The 21,496-nt window shown below is 39.5% G+C and overlaps 2 protein-coding genes across 3 annotated transcripts in view; one reads left to right on the forward strand and one right to left on the reverse strand.

Moving 5' to 3' along the window:
• DAZAP2 (DAZ associated protein 2) lies at positions 1 to 5,718 on the forward strand. The gene is made up of 4 exons (XM_039331960.1): positions 1 to 221; positions 2,697 to 2,818; positions 3,502 to 3,744; positions 4,425 to 5,718. The coding sequence occupies exons 1-4, from the start codon at positions 209 to 211 to the stop codon at positions 4,551 to 4,553; spliced, it is 507 nt and encodes a 168-aa protein (XP_039187894.1). The 5' UTR covers positions 1 to 208; the 3' UTR covers positions 4,554 to 5,718.
• The window catches only part of LOC120302935 (small cell adhesion glycoprotein), a 25,959-nt gene continuing 10,045 nt past the window's right edge, over positions 5,583 to 21,496 (reverse strand). For both annotated transcript variants that reach the window (XM_039331961.1, XM_039331962.1), the window contains exons 2-5: positions 16,534 to 16,656; positions 13,908 to 13,994; positions 9,853 to 9,930; positions 5,583 to 7,487 (exon numbers count right to left, since the gene is read on the reverse strand). In XM_039331961.1, the coding sequence (XP_039187895.1) occupies positions 7,312 to 7,487; positions 9,853 to 9,930; positions 13,908 to 13,941 (288 nt within the window). In that variant the 5' untranslated portion in view covers positions 13,942 to 13,994; positions 16,534 to 16,656 and the 3' untranslated portion in view covers positions 5,583 to 7,311. The remainder of the gene's footprint in view (positions 7,488 to 9,852; positions 9,931 to 13,907; positions 13,995 to 16,533; positions 16,657 to 21,496) is intronic.

Here is a 21,496-nt window from a genome sequence, read left to right on the forward strand (position 1 = left end):
GCTCTTTCCGTTCCATTCCTCGCGGCAGCGCTGCGGCGTGACGTCACGCGTTGGTAACGTAACCCCTTTCATCAGGGCTGCGGCGACAACAACAAGGAAGTGGTTGAGCGAGGAGGGTAGCCGCCGTTGCTAAAGCTAGCGAATCGCCTGAACCTTTCGTAGTCGGGTGAACCGTCCTTCTTGTTCGTTCGTTTGCAACGCCGCCATCATGAACAGCAAAGGCAAGAGGCTGATTTCCTCCTCCTCTTCCTCCTCCCTTCCCTCCCCCCCACAACCCCACCCAATCGCCTCACCTTTAGCAGGGTCGCTGCTCCTTTAAGGCTACCGCCGCAGTGTTGTTATGTGCGGGCCTACTCAATGACTGGCGGGAGCCCTGACCAATAGAAAGCCGGGCGAAGTCGGGGTGAAGGCAATGGGGGAAGGGCTCAGGTTAGGTAGCTATGACGTAACCTTCCTTGGCAGGTTGTTAACCCTTTGGCTGCTGCCCTTGGAACGGGGATTCGTGGGCCAAAAGAGCCCTTGCTTTCCCTTTCCAGATGTTCGCCGGAAATAACGGGAGTCCGGAGACACCGCACGGTGTGGCACAATTTCTCTGGGAATGGAGCCCGTAGGTGTCCCGTGCACGCGAACACTCTGAAATTTGGGAGAAGAGCTTGGTCGCCAGAGCTTTGGGGGAGGATCGTAGCTTTGACTTGTAGAAGAAAAAAAGTCCCTTGAAGTCGATCCTTTGGTGGGAGCTCCCCTTTTGGCACAGGACCGCAATGGGCAGACATGGGGCCTAATAATGTGCTCTCTACCCGTTAGTCCTGAAAAGGATTTAGATGCCAGAGTTCCAGAACTAATAGCCAACCATTCTTGTTCTGTATACACAATCCCTGGTGTTACATGGGATACTTTGAAATGGAGGTAATTTCTCCCCTTGCTTGCAAAGAGTATGTTAAGGGTTTACACACAAGCCCAGGGCCATCATTTTCTCCTATCAAAAGGTGGCTCTGTCTTATAACGTTTCTTATTTCCTTTGTAAATTTAAGTGCTGTAGGGAGAGGCTGAGGTTGGACACAGGCTGGAAGGATGACTAAAGGGAGAAATTGTATTTGATCCTCAGGGAGGGGTTTGATACCAGAATGTCCCCTCCCGCCTTTAGAGTAAAATTGGAAAGAAATGAACAATGAACCACAGAATGCAGAAGCAAATCACAAAACGTGGGAAGGATTCACACATTCGTTTCTCCTTTTACTCCTTATTAGACATTGCCCTGCATTTAATTCATTACTTTTTGGATGAGAGGTGTAGTTTTTGTTGGCAAGTCCTAAAAGAAAGGAAAACACGTTGCAGTATCATACTTGGATAGTGGGGGCATGTAAGAATTGGTTAAAATACTACACTGATACTTTCATCCTTTTCAGGAAGCAAATCTGGCCAGATTTAGGATTGCATTTGAACTGGTATACCCAAATTTACAGTTTCATTCTCATGAATTAAAAAAATAAATAAAACTGATTTGGTTCATAGTCCAAACATTGCTCTAAATGGGATATCCTGTATCTATTTAAATCCAGCACATTCCAAAATGAAACAGTACAGTTCAGTAATTTTCTTAAAATGTACAATGTGGCAGTATAAGCTGTTGAGAATAAAAGTACAAAACATAAATTTAAAAAATTCTGATTAATCTTAAAACATTATGGCCTCTTGAGCTCAGAATATGAACTATTTGGACTTAAGTAACTCTGAGTCACAAAGCTTATTAAATAGTCCCCAGTAAAAAGGTTGCCCCAAGTGAATTAATTTAGCTTATAAATGTATAAATGATTATGAGTTGATGGTATGTTCTTTAGTTATTTCTCATTGCTTCCTATGACTTTTTTTTAATACATTATTGTTTAAATGCTACCTACCTACAGAGTATTAATTAAACTCTTTTAAGCCACAAAACAATCTGACTGCTTGAGCATGTTATCCAAATGAAAGCTATATGCTCAGGGATGGGCAACCTAATGAGAGAGCCAATTTAAAATTTCAAGTATAAGGGGCTGGAGGCTAACGTCTAGTTTCTTGTAAAATCTAGCTCCTTATAGCTGAATTTGGCATAGCTTCCTTTGGTTGTGTGTGGCAGGCCAGGATGAGACATTTGAATAGTCTAACTATTTTGGAAACAGCAAAATATAGGCAATTTATTTGGGGTGTGTGTATGTCAGGGGTAGAACCCTAAAATCTGGGTAAAGGTGCTATATGTGCAATATTGTATATATTGGAAGAAATGCCGATGCACCCTTACAACTGTCAAGCAAGCAACTCATTGATTTTGCTTGCTTGATAGTTAAACCAGTGGACTTAAAATAGATTTGGTATCCAATAGAGAGAATGGTTAAGTAATTAATTTGTTGACTTCTGAAAAATATTAATGTTGCCCATGAGATGGCACTGTCCATTTAAAAATACAATGTAATTATTGACTATCTTTGTTCTTAAGCTTAATGGGAGAGCTGGTTTGAATGATATCACCTGGATTTCATCTATGGAGTTTTGCATATTAAAGAATAGCTCTTTTGCTGTTTAGATATATTGTTTTTTGTTTGAAGTTTTTTCTTTCTTTCAGATAAAGCTCCCAAGGAGGGGATTTTCTTATTTCATACACTTCCTGGTCTTTTACAAGAAAGACAATTGTGCTGACATTGATTAATTTCTTTTCTTAGGTCAATACCCTACACAGCCTTCCTATCCAGTTCAATCTCCTGGTAATCCGTCTGTGTTCCCACAGACCATACCACTTTCTCAGGCTCCACCTTATACTGATGCCCCTCCTGCCTATTCAGAAGTATGTACTCCAATCACTTTCTGTTGTAAGAAATAACATAAGACTTTCTGGATCAGATCAAAAACATCTTTTCACTTAGTAAAATAATAGCTGTGATTGATAATTGATGATCCAGACAGGTTACTACCATACTGCTGATTTAGTGACAAGGATGGTCTCTAGAAAGTTTCCAATTCTTTTGGAGATAGTTTTGTCAAATGTTTTCATTGTATGAGTTGTGATTTCATCATATGCAAATTATACAGTTGCCTGAGCACTTCAAGGTCCACATGATGATCAAGATACCCCTTGATGCCAAAAGCAGAAGTATGTAACTTCAACTTTAGGTGAATGTAAATGAAAATAATGTTTTATACTGAACCTCTTTCCATTTTTCAAACTGCAGAATCTGGCACTTAAGACTAACTATGGACTTTGGTTCAGATACTCTTTTAAAAGTCAAAAGTTTTACAAGGCAAAGGACAAATGAGAGAAAGCTATAAACTTTGTATGTTCTGTTTTGAACTTCCCAGAGATATCTCTCTCGTCAGCTGGTCTGCATTGATTTATTTTTGCTTAATTTTGGAAGCTTATTTCCATTATCTGTGGCAAAACATCTTTCTAAGTAGAAACCAGAACTTTGAGAAGAAGAATTTCTGAGTATAAAGCCATAAGAAATGCTTTATGTGTGCTTTCTTCCTCAGCTGTACCGCCCAAGTTTTGTACATCCCGGAGCTGCCACTGTACCTACTATGTCTGCAGCTTATCCTGGTGCTTCACTGTACCTTCCTATGGCTCAATCTGTAGCTATGGGGCCAATGGGCTCTTCAGTTCCAGTGGCTTTTTATCCTGTTGGCCCTGTCTATCCTCCTGGGTCTACTCTACTTGTGGAAGGTGGCTTTGATTCTGGAGCAAGGTTTGCAACTAGTGCTCCTGCTAATATCCCTGTAAGTAGGCACAGAATATTGTATTTGCTGTCTCTGAAAGAGGATTATGAAACTAGTCCCCCTCCCTAACCCTTTCACGGTAATAATGGTATATTATGCTGTATGTGCAGTTTCCAAGATGCAAATGAAATCATTTTCTCTATATTTTCACGATTGTAAATACAAAGTATCTGCAAGGATTTTAAGAATTTTGGGCCTCAAGTATTAAGGTGATATAAACTGTGAGATAAGGCAGGGAAAAGGCTCGCCTGCAAGGGTCCAGTGTCTCTTATGCTTTTATCTCTGTAGACGTTAGTGAGAATGATAACATAAATACATTTCCTCGAGCTCAAGGTGACACTGAGCATGCTTTTCTGAGGATGCTTTGATCTTCTTGTAGCGAGTCCATCTTTATTGAGGAGTTACCCTTCTGAAAGGATAGCCTGCAAACCTAACTTATCTACAGAATTGTCAGGGAAGCAGGTTAAAAAAGATAGCTTGCTATAGTTTAGTCATCCAACCATACAGTTTGAAAAACAATCTAGCTTTGCGTAACTCATGCATCCTGGACACCATGCAAGAAGCTTGCTAAAACCGATGTTTGCAGCCCAGCTCGGCAGCCTCTGTCGAGTCTGTGGTCTGCACTTTGTTAGTCTGGTCTTACGGCATCCCTCTAATCTGTTGCTGTTGTTCTCTTTCAGCCTCCTCCTCCTGGCTGTCCTCCCAATGCAGCCCAGCTGGCTGTCATGCAGGGTGCCAATGTGCTAGTGACGCAACGGAAGGGAAACTTCTTCATGGGGGGCTCTGATGGTGGCTACACCATCTGGTGAAGGAAGAGGGGGGGGCTACATTGGTGTAAAGGGACGACATCACATACTGTCAGCACTTCTCACAATGTAACCGCTTTAGTCGTATTAACCTGGAGTTGCAATTTAGACACATGATGATGCGGGGTGTCTTCCTGGTGCCCTGACCCTTCAGGCACTTTTTCTTTAAAAAAAAAAAAAAAAGCAAATTTTAAAATACAAAACCATGCAATGGTAGGAGTGCCTCTCTTAAACCTTGGGGGTTAAATTGTGAAATGAATGTGAGCTAAGCTATCAAATTTCCCTTTAGTTCCACCGAGAGAGTGCTTCTCACTGCAGCTCTCTTTCTCTGTGTCTGGCTTTTATTAATCAACTATATATAAAAATGGGGTTGGGGGATGAGAAATGGTCGGGGGAGGGAGGAACGGAAGTTGGAAGAAAACTGGCTTCCACATATCAAACGTACAAAGCTTGCAGATCAGATATACCTGTTGCCAATGACTAGGACTAAGATCCATCTTTCCTTTTCCTTAGAATCAATGGTGCTGGGGAGAAAGATAGTCAGACATAATGTTTGGGGGGGGGGCATCTGTGGCGGATGCCTGTTGGAAGAGTATGATGGGGGGGGGCTCAATTTTCCATTTCAGAACCCCTTGGTTGGTTCCTTCTACTCACCTTTGCTCTCTGTTCCTTTGCTAGGAAAGTATGCAGCTAGAGCGATGTCCCAGGATGTCCTTTTTTATATATTCTTAAGTGATCTTGGACTCCTTTGCACATTAAAAATCTAACTGAAGCCATGTTTTGGTGCCAGAAATACAACATTTCATTAAATGCTTCCTGTCTGTTTCAACAAACAAAACAAAAGAGCTTAAAAATGAAACCATTTTTTTAAAAAGGGTATGGGGGAGGGAAGCAACCCAGTGTCGTAATAACAAAAACTCTTTTAAGTGGAATGTTATTCAGGCTAGAGAGACAAAAAAAAAAAAATGTCTGGTAGTTGTCAATCAGTGTGCAAGTTTGCTGGATTGATGGTTTTTTTTTGTTGTTTTTTTAGATGCAAACATTTAAAAAAGTGAGTTGGGTACAATGAAGTCTTATTAGGATTAAGAAGAATATTTCAGGGATCCTCAATCTTTTGTTGTTGTTGCTTTTGTTTTTATGAATTAAAAATTATCAGATTTGGTGAATATATTTTATCTTAATTTTCTGTGTGTTGTATGTGTCATGGTCATCCATACAGCTGACTGTTAATGGAAGGTTGGGATTCTAGGTCTCTCTGTAAACACTGTGGTGCACTTAACTTGTGGACTTTTTATACTAAAAACAAGTAGAATAAAGGCTATTTTGAAAATTTGAATAAAGTGACAAAGTTGAATTTAGCCTCTTAAATTCCTGTCCATTGCAATGCTGCAAGTTTTAAAATTGAGTTTGCCTTTGTATCTGTTCCTTTGTTCACGGTGCTGTCAGTGTAAAAAATGATAAATTATATGATATAGGGATGTTATAAACAGATGTACTGCTACATAACAATGTTAAGTGTGCCATTAGGAAGCCAGTTAGTATTCTTTCTTTAAATTAATGCAAGGCCAATTAAAACCTCCTCCTTCCATAAAACTGCTATTAGTCCCAAAAAAGAATTGTCATTAAGAGCCATGCATGTGTTCTTTTCTCAGATGACAGCAATGTAGAGTGGATTATTTTCTTTGGGACCGAGTCATGGGAGAGAAAGAGTTAAAACTTTAAAACTTTTCCTTTCCATATGCCACAGTTCCAATAGAAATCTTTCTCCTGCTTCTGTTAATAAGAATACAATACACCAATATGCTTCTAAAAATGTTCAGAACTGTATGTAGGCCTGAATGCAATGATACAAAAGTAAATATTTTATTTCACTGTTTTCCAAGTATCTTAAAGATAACAATCTTTTGTCAAGCACTGTTAACATATCAAATTCTTCCTCTTGCTTTCTGAACCTATGACAATATTTGCCCTCATGCAATGCATTTCCATACAAATTATTTCATTATTATTCCTCTTGATATATTGGAAGCTTAGGTATTTCCGTTAGACTGTAAAAGCACATGTTTGAAACTATGAATGCAGATGTTTTTTCACAGAACCAAAGGTTTGACATGCACAGACACTACATTGCGGGCTTAGAATGAATGAAAGACCCATTAAGGAATGTGTGAGAAATATTCTTATTAAGAAGGATTAAGAAAAATAAGGCAGCTCATTTTTTGGAGCTTTGGAGTTGGTTTGCTTAACTAAAAGCAGCACCCCTAGAGCAGTTTCTCCTGACATTAGAAGTTCATAAAACTTCTATGTATGGAGGATTATGAACAGCAAAAAAAGCAATTTTGCATGTTAAATATATTTTTGGTTTGAAGTGGGTTTTAGTGTTTGCTTTACCTGCGTATAAGATGTGAAAAAAGATAGCTCACCCTGATGTTTTCTTTCCTATATCAGATAGCAAACTATCTGGGGTTAAGAGGTGCCTATTTGCCTATTCTAATGTTAGATAATTAGAATTGGACAGTGTGATGACCAGTCTGCATTGTAATCTCAGGGTCGCATCACTGCAGTCTGTAAATAACTTGTGTGTTGCCGCCAAGGGATAGAACTCCTAGTTCAACTACTTTTATTTAAGCCAGAGTTCCACAAGTATATAAACAACATTTACTAATACACATTTAATTCCTTGAGTAAAAGAATGACAAACCTAAAACTTCTGCTCATTTAAGTTAGGACAGTCTAAAACACGGCAGCAGTCTGGTATCTTCTATATGAAATACTCTTCTTTTTCAGGTTTACAGGGGAAATCTTCCATTTGGACTGATCCCTCTGGATCTACTTCAGGTTGTTCATAGGTGTGGTAGTTGCCTTTATTCTTGTACAGGTAAACAACAATTATCACAACGACTGAAAGGAGAGTGAGAAAAACCACGGCGATAACAGCTTGAAACAAAATAGAGAAAAGAAACTTTAGAACAGATTGTTTCTGAGCAGATCTAACAGATCAAGCAATCGTTAGCCTGAGAGCCTGAGAACAAGCTTCTCTCTTACCTGTTGTTTTTTTTCTGTAGCACAGACAACCCTGCCTTCCCTTTACCATTTTATCTACCATTACATTTGCTGCCAGAAAGATAACATTTGAAAGTAAAAAGCTAGCAATCGTTAAGGGGAGCTAATGTTAATAGTGTTAGAACTATAGCAATCTAGGGACCCCAAAGCCTTTTAGTCTGAGGGCCTTTCTACCTATGACTCTAAATGGTAGAACAAGATTAAAAGAAATGAAGCAAAACAGCACTGAGCGATGAGGAATTTATGGAGGAAGGAACCTAGAGCCCATTCCTTACATTTTATTTATAATTAAAAGTAATTGAGGTCTATGCTCAAGTGTGTAGTTAAACTTCTATATTAGATCCATCTTTCTCAAGCTCAGCAACTTTAAGCTATGTGAACTTCAACTCCCAGGATTCCCCATGCTTTTAATACTTAATGCAGGATTTTAGACAACATGGGAATCGGATCAAAATCCTGCACATGCATCGTGATCTACCTTTAGCTTCCACTGGAGGAGTGGACACATAGCAAATAGATCGCATCAACAATCTTGTTTGTTTTTAAGTTCTTACACCAACTTGGCCTTTGCGTACCAAGTCCTGCCAAGTCACATTCTTCCTGAATCTGCAGGCATTCACTTTTCAGACTCAATTATGGAAAGGTTAGATAGTTTCCATAACAATACAAATGATGAAATTGATAGGGTACAGGATTCTGTCCTCTTATGAATTACAGCCCTGTTGTACAAAAGACTTAACTTCCTAGCCTTTAATGGGATGATAACATGGCTCCTTCAAAGGTTATCTGGAGAGCAGCAGAATAGGCTTCTAATGCAATCGTCCCCCTGAATGAATTCTCTGCCCAGAGCTGAATGAATTCTCTGCCCAGAGCTGTATACAAGCAGGCAGTAGAAATATGTCAAATACATTAATACGACTTGAAAATGGTGTTAGTCAAAGTTTCAGCACTGTGGTAAAGAAGTGAGGGCTTTTGCATAATAGCTTCATGTACTAGATCAGTGGTTCTCAACCTTTTTAATGCCGCGACCCCAACCATTTGTAAGTCGAGGACTACCCAATTGGTCGTAAGTTGAGGACTACCCAACCGGTCGTAAGTCGAGGGCTTTCCCTGCCCGGAAGCGCTGTGCATGCATGATGCCGCCCCCTGCGCCGGCCGAGGCATAGCTGGCAAGCGGCAGAGACGGAGCAGGCCGACCACCGGCTGGGCCACCAGCTGGCCCAGCCCAAGGGAGGTAAGGCACTCGCCAGGCCCCACGCGCGCCAGCAACCCTCCCTGCGCCTGCTGGCCTCCCACCTCTAGCCCTCTTTTACTTACATTTTTAGTAGTTGCTCAGCAGGGAGGGGTGGAAACTTCCAGACAGCTCGCCTTCGCTGCAGACAACTTGCAGCACCGTTTGCAGAATGGGACTTTTGGCGGGCTCAGCAGGGCAGAGACAGCCTGGACAATTCCTATTGGCTTTTGAAAGCCAATAGAATTAGACTCTATTCAAGAGAGTCTATTCTATTGGCTTTCAAAAGCCAATAGAATAAAAGGGAGTAGCACAGCTAAGGAAAAGGGGCAAAAAATGGTGGACTGCGTTGTTTGGCGACTCCCGTGAAATGATCGTTCGACCCCAAATGGAGTCCCGACCCACAGATTGAGAACCACTGTACTAGATGAACAACTTTGTTCCCCTCTAAAACTGCTTAACCATTTCTTTTGAGTCAAAACATGCAAAACATACACAGGAGGCAGAGGCCTGCCTTTGAACAGGGAAGTTGGATGATTCCAGTGTATTTTTTTTTTTAAGAAAAAAAGCTGAGAGCAAGGATGGAAACGGCCATTACTCCTGGGATCATTACCTCCAAAAGCACTACCCAAAATGAATGATATCACATCCTGCAGATCAAGAAATAAAATGTGCCAAGAGGATGGATAGTCTTAGTTAACCTCAAGGGATAAACAAGACCAGCATCACACTCTTATCCTTGGATGCCCCAAAATGTACACACTGTGCATGAATATGTACATGCATGCATGTATTCAAATACATACTAATAAAGGGCAGCCATTGGCTGAAAAAAATATCTGTCCTTGTGTCAAAGATATGCAGGTCTGATCTGGGAGTACCTCCTAATACGTAGGATACACTGGTACTTTTACCACCTGCCATCTATGCTGCTGGCTTTACTGTTAGTGCTTTGGGGCCATGTTGGAATGCACCCTATAATTAGCTCTGGAAAGATATTGCTAATACCTCCTATAACAGCCATATTGGCATCATCTTGGGACGTAGGTGTGTTCATCTTCTTCATGAATGGACTGGTCAGCACCCCTTCATAGAGGAGAAAAGAGGAAGATATTAATATAAGCAGCAGATGGTGTGCTTGATTTGAACCAGGAAGTCCAGATTCAAATTCCCTTCCATCACGAAAATGGAAGAGGGGAAGGATGACCTCGCAATAGGCTTCCCCCCCCCATTACTTTCAGACTAACCAACTTCCCAGAGCTGTACAAGAAGAGCAGGGAAGGGCAATGATATTCTTGCTGAAGGAATGAGAGTAAATACAGTATACTGCAGGGGTCTTCAAACTTGGCCCTTTTTATGACTTGTGGACTTCAACTCCCAGAATTCCTCATCCAGCGTGCCTGGCTGAGGAATTCTGGGAGTTGAAGTCCGCAAGTCATAAAAAGCGCCATGTTTGAAAACCCCTGCAGTATACTAATAAATATACTGCATCTTCCAGAAGTAGGTGTGCATCCATCCTGCGCGCGCACACATGCACATGCACACACACACACAAAACACCCAAGTTTCTTTTCTACAGGAAAAAAAAAGTATACACTAAATAAGATGAGATGTTGAGACATAATATGCAGCAACAATTGCAAAGCCAGGACTTAAAATAATTAGGGACAAGTACTTTTGGTGGAATAACTGGCCAGTCTGCAAGCCATTGAGGCTGATGGAAGAGTTGCTCAATAAAAGCCTTCAACCTTTGGCTCCAGTTACAAAGCAGAAACAGGTCTGTTCTGTAATGTTTCAGGACTTAGGTAATCAGGCTTACTCAGTGAATATCTAATAATGTACAGCAGTGGAATTTCCAGCAGGAACAAATGTTCTGCCAGCAACTCATTTCTAAAGATTTCTAAGACTTGCCAGTTATTTGGGAGCCAAACTCTTTAGAAGAATGTATGACATCGAGGGATCTTATCAAACGGTGGCCAAGTCCAAGGGATCCAGCCATATACACATCTCACCCTTTCTTCCTTTCCCCTGCTGCAAAACTGAATTATATTTGTGAAGCCCTAATTTATACCCTCTCCATCCAATCAAAATCATCAGTAGGCACAAACCAAAACATTATGCACGACAGCAATCTATCTAATGTCTGGTTAGCGAAAATTGATGTGTGGAATTATGCCTTTTCATCCTGTCCCTTGCAAAGCTCTCTTTCCAGGTTATCCAGTATTTTCACCTATGCAGAAATGAACATCTGTTTAACAATACACAGTGTATGTAGACTATGTATGTACAACATGCTAAGATAACGTTTGTTTAACCTCAGGTTTTTTTTTACTAGAACATAAATGGTGAAATTTATATCCAATTTAAGCTGTAACCCATAGTTTATAAATCACACTGACCAGGTTTAAAAAACAATATAAACAAGCAAACCACATTTTGACTTGAAGTCTGTCTTGGAAGCAGCCTTAGTTTGGCATCATATGCTATGCAATAATATAGTTTGGTTTTAACTTAGCAGATTCAGTGGGTGACTCTGTTTAATTGTAGTTTATTTGTCATTTATTCAGTAAACAATGGTCATGCCAACAATGGTTCAGCATGACGTGAAAACCTAGATTGTTTAAAAGATTTATTTCCAAATAAATAGGCTACTCTCTCTGAAGAACTCTAAGCTCTTCTTGAGACATTAGAACGACTGCAAACATGCAATGACATTATAGTCAGTTCATCCAGTAATTATTTGGAGTAATTTAAATGGAGTCAGAGAAGACCCCAAAAGGAAAAAAAAAAAAGCAGAATGAATAGATGTGTTCCTATGCATGCAAAGCTCACAATCTATGTTGCATTTATCTATAATCTCTCTCTCTCTCTCTCTCTCTCACACACACACACACATACACACACACACATACACACACACAATCTCTATCATCTATCACATTTCTGAACTGCCCAACTCTCTTAAAGAGAGGCCCTCTTATTAGCAAATAAAGAAATGACATTAGAAATGATAACTTTTGTCTGCCTTTCAAATAACTTTTGGGTGCTGTAACATACTCTGTGACATTTATTGCAAATTATTATAGCTACTCGCCAAAGGAACGGTGGGATGGCTAGTCTCTTAAGATCATGTGCTACTTTCAAGATTGGATGGTTTGCAAACCAGGCTTTTTATGGACATAGCCTATTTTGGCTCAGTCAGGAAACCATGGTTAAAAACCATGGCTCAGTATAGGGGGTGATATCTAACAATTAATTTATGTGTGAATCAAGCCTAGTGGGAACAGAGGAAATGCCAACTAAATGGCCTAGAGTCAACATAGGGTATGATGAGTCCTCTCTTCTAGTGGCTGTTTCAGCAACAGAGAAACACTGCTTCCTTATGTTTTAAAAAATGAAAAAGGATGGAAATTGATCAAAACCAAGCATTTCTACAAGTATTTTTACACATAGAGACATCTACATTCTTATCATTTGGGCAAGAGGCTGGGCTCACAATTTGCACTAAACAGTAATGTAGCTTATTTGATCTGGGCTTCTAGTAGAAGCCACAGTGGTAACAAAACTATGAATTAAGCTATTGTGCAAATGTTGTGATGTCCTGATGCAATATTGTTATCTTCCCCCTGCACATATGTCCACAATACATGTATCAAAGTCATGCAGCTTGTACGCCATAAGTGGTCTATTATCTTGTCATCTATAATTGATAAATTAAAGAATACTGCAGAGCAGAATATATCATTCTCTCTAAGTACTTCAGCACTCACTTTTCTGAAGTCAGATTCTGAGAATGTCAGAAGCAAACCAGTAAGCCAACACAGCAACAACCACACAGACAGACAAAACCTGGGCCCTTTGGTCTATCCTGCATTGAGAAGGTTTGTGGAGAAAACAATGGCGTGCCTTCCTTGTGGAGCAAAGATTTAGGACTTAGGCAAACTCGGGTGAATTGAAAAAAAGTGCAGCATATATTTATAGGATAAATCTTAGCACTCTCTGCCTACGCAACAGCAGCTGTCATTACTGAAAAAGGATTTCCATTTCTTCCCATGGGGCAAATATAGCTATATTGTTGTTGCTTTTTTGTAGAGGATAGTGAACATGCCATTCTTCTACAGTACACTTTGGTATTTGCTGCTCAGTAGAGGTAACAGGGCTCAATTTCAAAGGCTTGCTTCAACTTCAAAGCTGGGTTTCTTTAGTTGTGGGCAGGCAGAGTTATGCTTTCTGATTGTAGCCTCTGATTATTATAATGGGAGATGTGCTAAGCTTCCAATATTTAACCAGTTTTTTATCTGCATATCTTCAGAAACCTTAGGGAATTGAATTCCAACTCCAGGGAAATGTTTGTTTATCCACTGGTTTAGAAGAATATTGCGCAGGACCCCAACTGAGAAAATCTATAGCTTGTTCTCTTGTGTTCTGCAATATTGATATCACTAATCGCATAACTTTATTTGCAGTTGCAAATTTTAAAAAGCTAGACAACTATGTTATTTAACTTGCAAAGGGTGAAGTCAACTGTTTCGGATTTGCAAGTTATATTTTATCTTTTATTAGAAAAAATTCTCATTACAAACAAAATCTAAATGAAATGGAACCATGATCTGTAGCTTAGAGTTATGTATTATAGTTGGCTTATGTGCTATATTTAGCAAACCATGTTTAAAATCAACTATGGGTTTATGTGGGCCCAACTATAAGGATGATGTTTCCTGAATATGTTCTCCTTTGTTTCTGTACACTACAGCCATCTCCATGTATTGATTTAACAGTGAAAAAAAATAATCACCTTCTCCCCTACTACCATAATTTATTATAAAATGGCTAAATATGTTAGATATTGTACATATACTTTTAAATCCTATCCATGGGTTCTCAACAATAAATACTTTGAGCTGCTGAAATGAGGGGGCCAGGGGAAAAATAATTTTCCACATCCATCATTTTGTGAGTAAGCTTATTCTTCACCCTATACCCTATACACATTAAAATAACAAGTTTTCCTTTCTCTGAAAAGCTTTCTATTTTATCATCCCCTTATTCCTGAGTACACTTACCTGTGGCTGGTGATGTTGCTGGAATAGCTGCCATGGCATCACCCTTCTTCGTTAAGGTGTTTTTGACTTCTGTAAAAACTTTTGAAGCTGTGGAAACCAAAAGAAAGAAAACCAAAAGATAATGCTGTTATCCAGGTAATGCTATGAACAGAAATTTATCAGTTGATCCTTTCTGCTGATCAGAGTGTGCAAGTGGATATTATGAATATCTTTCTTCTTCTTCTTCTTCTTCTTCTTCTTCTTCTTCTTCTTCTTCTTCTTCTTCTTCTTCTTCTTCTTCTTCTTCTTCTTCTTCTTCTTCCTCTTCTTCCTCTTCTTCCTCTCCCCCTCCCCCTCCCCCTCCCCTCCCCCTCCTCCTCCTCCTCCTCCTCTTCTATATAAATTACAGACTGGTAACTTTAGTAACCCTGCTTGCATTTTTAAACAAGCTTATTAAAAAGTACGGCCCATGGACTTTATTAGCTCCATGAGATCAACCCTACAGTTTTCTTGGCAACATTTTTCTTGCCAGTGCCTTCTTATGGTGGAGAGACGCTGCCTGTCTCAAAATCACCCAGCTGGTTTCCATGCCTAAGGCAGGACTAGAACTGTTAAGCAATAGCAGCTAAATTTCTAAACAGACTTAGTAAGGAGCACACCCCAAGGAGCTGACTACTCATTAAAATTTTAAGCGATTATTAGCAGTGCAGTTTTTTCTGTGACTTTGACAGGTCACAGACAAAAAGGGAGGAAAGAGAGTACTGGTTAAAAGCATACACCAGCACTTCTGAACAGGGACTATAAGCAAATAGTCTGTGAAGTTCTTTTAAAATTGGCAAGTTATCAGAGCAACCAGAAATAATCACGTCTCTGACTACTGCATCTTGCTCTGACTGAAGCTTTTAAGTTATTTTCAGAAGTAGTCTGGTGTGTAATACATTTAGAGCAAGGATAATAGAACAAAGAATCCAAGGGGCTGATTATCATAAGGAGTTAATAAAGAATGGAGGAAGAAGAATTTCTAAAACAGTGGTTCTCAACCTTTCTAATGCCGTGACCCCATAATACAGTTCCCCATGTTGTGGTGACCCCCAACCACTTATACATCACCAGGTGCCAGGGGCGTGGCCAAAGAAAAGAGGGAAAAATGGCGGACAGCCTTGTTTGGCGACCCCCGTGAAATGGTCATTCGACCCCAAATGGGGTCCCGACCCACAGGTTGAGAACCATTGTTCTAAAATGAAAATGAAAATCAAATATATCAACATGTATAAAAAAAATTAAAAAAAATCTGTGAGAAATGAGTGGTATAAAAAGAGATAAACATGGGATCAGAGGAGAGAACTGCACAGTAGAAAAATTTAAGACAGGGCAGTTCTGAGATAAGACCAGGAACACCACAGCAAGAAGTCATTAGTTTAGGTCAGTGTTTCTTAACCTTGACAATTTTAAGGCATGTGGACTTCAATTCCCAGAATTCCACAGCCAGCATTGCTGGCTGTGGAATTCTGGGAATTGAAGTCCACATGCCTTAAAATTGTCACGGTTGAGAAACACTGGTTTAGGTAAAGGCTAAAAGGTGAAAAGCTAAGAGAGGAAGATCAGGATAGATGGCAAAAAGCAGCTGACTCATAGAATGATAAGGATGACTACAAAATAAATAAATAAATAAATCCACCATCTGTTCCACGAATTCTGCAATAGGAGGAAACAAGTAGCAGATCTACAGTATGTCCAGACTTAACATTTGGAGTGGGTTACTGGGTTAGCTCAATATATATTCAACAGGGAAAAGGGAACTAACTACAAATGAGGATGCCATGCTTTCAAAGCTAACTGCTATTTTAGGTGCAGTAAAAAGGTAAAGGTGATGGGTTTCCCCTGCCACTCATGTCCAACTCTAGAGGGCAGCACTCATCTCTGTTTCTTAGCCAAGGGAGCCAGCATTGTCCGAAGATGCTTCCGTGGTCATGCGGCCAGCAGGACTATATGCCGAAAGCGCCCAGACCGCTGTTATCTTCTCATCAAAGTAATATCCATTTATCTACTGGCATTAGCATGCTTTCAAACTATCAAGAGCTGGAGCAAAAAAGGGAGCTCACTCTATCATGCGGTACTTGCTCTCAAACTACCAACCTTCTGGTTAATGTCTTAAAACCACTCGGCCGGTGGCCATATTTTCTCGGAAAAAATAAAGGACAAACCAGGAAAAAGGGTAATTGAATATTTATGGGGTGAGGTAACTTGAATTCTGGAGGTTTCTTTACCCCCTAAATAGAAGGGATCTAGGAGTATGTGGATTGACTATGTCTGAGTTCATCCCAGATATTTAACTAGGTTACATATTTAGCCCACTGTTTGAGCTCATGCCAAACCTATACAATAAACTTCATAGGCTGGATTGGCTTTACGTGTTAAGCCATACACATTTAGCCAGTTGTGCAAATGCAACCACTGCCCTAATTCACTGTGCTGTTTGAACCCAGCCTATAATAAATGATCCAGGGAGGGCAGAAGCATGTAAGACACTACCTAGCCTAGTCTCTAGGCCTCTGCAGCGCTGTTTTGGTTCAATGGTGGTCGGATCCAGTTTGGTGGCAAGTAAAGGCAGAGAAGAGCAACAGGGATAGGAGGAGGCCACACTTACCTCCTGGTTCTGTTTCCTCTTGTCCCCAATAACTCAGATCTGCAGAGGGACCCTGTCAGGCCCCATCAAGGGCCTAGACTAGCCGTACAAATGCACACAGAAGCCACACCTTCTGGTCTGGGCCTAGGAGAGAGGAGGGCAGGAAGTTAGGAACAGAAGGACTGGAAAAATTGAGCATCAGACTGCTGCTGTAAAGCCATAGGAAACACCTTGTGCTTGGTGTGTCATGAGACTAACAAGACCACAAGACTTCACTGAAAGTACCCATCTCATAATCCATCACAGGAAAGCTTGAAAGGGGAACTAGTTTGAAACAGCACCCTTTCGAAAGAAATTGTATGCAAAATGGAACCTGGAATGGCAAGATTAGCTACCCTCCATTAATCATTTCTCCATATTAATTATTATTTCCAATTTCAAATGTTCGAAAGGTATTCCCAAATCTGAGTCTTAAAACTCACCACTTTTTAAAAATGATATATTAGAGAGGATGAATGTGTCCACATGGGTCATGCTCCTTTCCTTTGGACATTTTATTCAGCGCCAATAATCACAATGAAGCCAGAGTAGTTTGTGATGCGTCTACTTCATAGTCATTTTGGCATGGAAGACCATTTTTATTTTCTGAGATATTTTAAATACAGTTTAAACGATACTATGCTGTAAAAAATAAATAGTTGTATGCCTTTTAATACTTTATTTAAGTATTACTTAATGTAATTACTTAAAATGTTTCATTTTGTTTTACATTTTAGTTGTTTGGTTCATTTTATGAAACACCATGAGAATACGATCAAGGGATGATTTAAATATACTAGTATAGTAAAAAATGAATACAACATCCACAAAGCTACCGTGTTTGTGGAAGTGATGAGAAGGTTCAAAAACATATGTGAAGACTTTCTAAGAGACAAAGTTGTATCTATAAACTGTAAGTTTAATTATGCCAGTTTAATTATGCCATTACTGATTGTAGCTGAAGAAAGCCAGCAATGATCTTTTTATCTTCATGAAAAAGGCAGCCACTGGTTCTGTGGGTTGGATCAGTATTTAGTGCTGTTCCCTTGTTTGCTATTAACACCACTCCTCCCTTTACTCTCCAGATTGGTAAGATTTGTTATCCCTTTTTATCTAGAGGATGACATGGACATTCTTCATCACCTCTGAGATCATGCAGCCCCTGTTGTCTTATAAAGTGAATGACATAGAGAGGGTGGACATGAAACCTTGAGAAATAAAAAATGCATTAAAGTCCAGTGAACGATGAAATCTAGAAGAATCTTAAAATGGAATGAAGGATTAAGTATCAATAAGATAAAACAAAAGCAAAGTGAGCTGTAATATTTTACAAGTTACTGTAAGGCATATAATCAAGTTATCAAGAGAACATTTATTCTTAGGTACAGAAATCACATTCACAGGGAAAATGCCCTTCCCAATTTTAGAACTCATGCCATCCATCATTTCACCCTCACATTATGATCGCAAAATAATGACCAATCCCAAATTTTGAGCGCAAGCATCTTTTGGGATTTTTTAACTTCTGAAAATGCAACAACGATGAATGAAAGGAAATGATCTGCTCTTGGATTGACAGCTGGTGCCATCGTGGTATCTGAATTTACCAGTGTATATTATGGTCATTTCATCTTCAGGCCCTTCTTTCCAAAATCAGGACATTACTAGTTGCTTTTTACATGCAAGATTGTCATCTCTGAGCCATCTTTAAGTTATACTATCGCGAATACAACCCCCCCCCCCTTCACCTACTAAGAAATTACACTCTGGTCTGAGAAAAACTGCAGTGCAAATTTAAACTACTTATTCATTTTTGCTTATATATTAATTTCCTTTTATTCTTATCCTAATATTTGACCTAAAGTGATGCCCTTAGTATTTCTCAAAACAATTCTCATTGGTGTAGTTTTAAGCTGTAGAATCATGCAGCTGGACAGCGTGCAATTATATAACAATATGCTTTGAAAAGCAGACTAACAGGCAGTTATTACTAAATAGAGTGCTGGATGAGTTATTGGGTAATGCCAAAAAATGGATATTGAAAAAAAGAACAAAATGCAAAATGTAAATGTGTGGGGATGGTGAAAGTAGCGGTGGTTTTAGGAACAGAAAAATATGAAAGGGCAGAATGAATGGTTATTGTAAGTAGATATTGTTATATTTCTTGTAATTTTTGACATACTATTTCTTTCTTCTTTTCTGCATAATCCTGCTTACCCCAACAAGTAATTACATGATGGGTATGTATATTTATATGCAGTTAATTTGGATATATACCTTGGGAAATAAATGTGTTCTCTGTGTGGCATTAAGCCACTCCTAAGTAGAGTTGCACATCTTTTGAGGAATTAGAGATACTATTGTACAATCCTATTGGATTTCAGACTGTCTGGTAAAAATAGATCACATATTTTATCAATGAAGAACAATATGCCAGCTGCCATTCTCTTTGGGCTGCAGGATTACAGGCATCTGGAGTAGCTCTGCTACTCAAAGGTTGATGCTACCACTGTTCTGTATTAAGAACAAAAACACGGAAGACAAATTATGTTTGGAAACACTCACCCTCCCACCCTGGCTATCCTTCTTTGTGATAGAGATTGTAAAATTATAGTTTAATCTAACAGCAGAACAATCTACCACTCCCAGAGCTAGGAGACGTTCTGCTACTCAAGACTAGATGAGACTGTACTCCCTATAAATGTTGCCACTCCTACCATTATCCCCTCCTGTAAAGCTTCTGGACCACTCACCTTTTGGATATCATTCTTGGGATGTCCTGCATAGGTAATTGGTAACAAAACAAGAGAGAGAAATTTTGGTATAATGGTTAATGCACCAGGTTGGAAACCAGGACCGGCATCAGAAATTTCCTTCCCCAGACACCAAAAAAAGCTCGATTTTTAAAAACTAGAAAAAGCACCACTTTTAAGCATGAAATTTAACCCCAAATCTCACTCTGGTGTCTGTTTTTGCATTTGGGTCAAACAAAAAATTCGCCTTCCAGAGCACAGAAGTCTCTGCATCAGAAATTTCCTTCCCCAGACACCAAAAAAGCTCGATTTTTAAAAACTAGAAAAAGCACCATTTTTAAGCATGAAATTTAACCCCGATTCTCACTCTGGCGTCCGTTTTTGCATTTGGGTCAAAAAAAAATTCGCCTCCCAGATTACAGAAATCTCTGACCGCAGTATCAGAAATTTCCATCCCCAGACACCAAAAAAGCTCAATTTTTAAAAATTAGAAGAAGCACCATTTTTAAGCATGAAATTTAATCCCGAATCTCACTCTGGTGTCCGTTTTTGGATTTGGGTAAAAAAAAAAATTCAACTCCTGGATCACAGAAATTTCTGACCGCAGCATCAGAAATTTCCTTCCTCAGACACCAAAAAAAGCTCAATTTTTTAAAATTAGAAGAAGCACCATTTTTAAGCATGAAATTTAACCCCAAATCTCACTCTGGTGTCCGTTTTTGCATTTGGGTCAAAAAAAATTTCGCCTCCCAGAGCACAAAAATCCCTGACCACAGCATCATCAATTTCCTTCCTCAGACACCAAAAAAAGCTCAATTTTTAAAAATTAGAAGAACCATTTTTAAGCATGAAATTTAACCCCGAATATCACTCTGGCGTCTGTTTTTGCATTTGGATCAAAGAAAAATTTCACCTCCCGGACCACAGAAATCCCCTCCCCAGACACCAAAAAAAGTTTGATTTTTAAAAACTAGAAAAAGCACCATTTTTAAGCATGAAATTTAACCCCGAATCTCACTCTCACGTCGGTTTTTGCATTTGGGTCAAAAAAAATATTTCGCCTCCTGGATCACAGAAATTTCTCACCACGGCATCAGAAATTTCCTTCCTCAGACACCAAAAAAAGCTCGATTTTTAAAAACTAGAAAAAGCACCATTTTTAAGCATGAAATTTAACCCCGAATCTCACTCTGGTGTCAGTGTTCGGATTTGGGTCAAAAAAAAAATTCGCCTCCTGGATCACAGAAATTTCTCACCATGGCATCAGAAATTTCCTTCCTCAGACACGAAAAAAAGCTCAATTTTTTAAAATTAGAAGAAGCACCATTTTTAAGCATGAAATTTAACCCGGAATCTCACTCTGTTGTCCGTTTTTGGATTTGGGTCAAAAAAAATTTTGCCTCCTGGATCATAGAAATCTCTGACCACGGCATCAGAAATTTCCTTCCCCAGACACCAGAAAAAGCTCGGTTTTTAAAAACTAGAAAAAGCACCATTTTTAAGCATGAAATTTAACCCTGAATCTCACTCTCATGTCGGTTTTTGCATTTGGGTCAAAAAAAAATTTCACCTCCTGGAGCACAGAGATCACTGACCACAGATTCATAAATTTCCTTCCCCAGATACCGAAAAAAGCTGAATTTTTAAAAATTAGAAAAAGCACCATTTTTAAGCATTAAATTTAACCCCGAATCTCATTCTGGCGTCCATTTTTGCATTTGGGTCAAAAAAAATTTCGCCTCTCGGAGCACAAAAATCCCTGACCACAGCATCATCAATTTCCTTCCCCAGACACCAAAAAAAGCTCAATTTTTAAAAACTAGAAAAAGCACCATTTTTTTATTGTACAAAAATTACAAAATATATCCCAAACCAACCCACCCTCCCCCCTCCCCCACTTCCCAGAGCTGAATACAGGGTAACAAATATAATAATCATAATCTAACTCAGTGGTTCTCAACCTTTCTAATGCCGTGACCCCATAATACAGTTCCCCATGTTGTGGTGACCCCCAAGTGGGTGTGGCCACCAGTAAGAGGGAATAGGACAGCTAGGGAAAAGGGAAAAAATGGCGGACAGCATGGTTTGGCGACCCCTGTGAAATGGTCGTTCGACCCCAAATGGGGTCCTGACCCACAGGTTGAGAACCACTGATCTAACTAATATTAACCAACTATGTAGATTAACAAGTA

The sequence above is a fragment of the Crotalus tigris genome, unplaced genomic scaffold (genome assembly GCF_016545835.1).
Source record: "Crotalus tigris isolate CLP2741 ecotype Arizona unplaced genomic scaffold, ASM1654583v1 scf7180000024441.2113493, whole genome shotgun sequence".
Taxonomy (NCBI): domain Eukaryota; kingdom Metazoa; phylum Chordata; class Lepidosauria; order Squamata; family Viperidae; genus Crotalus; species Crotalus tigris.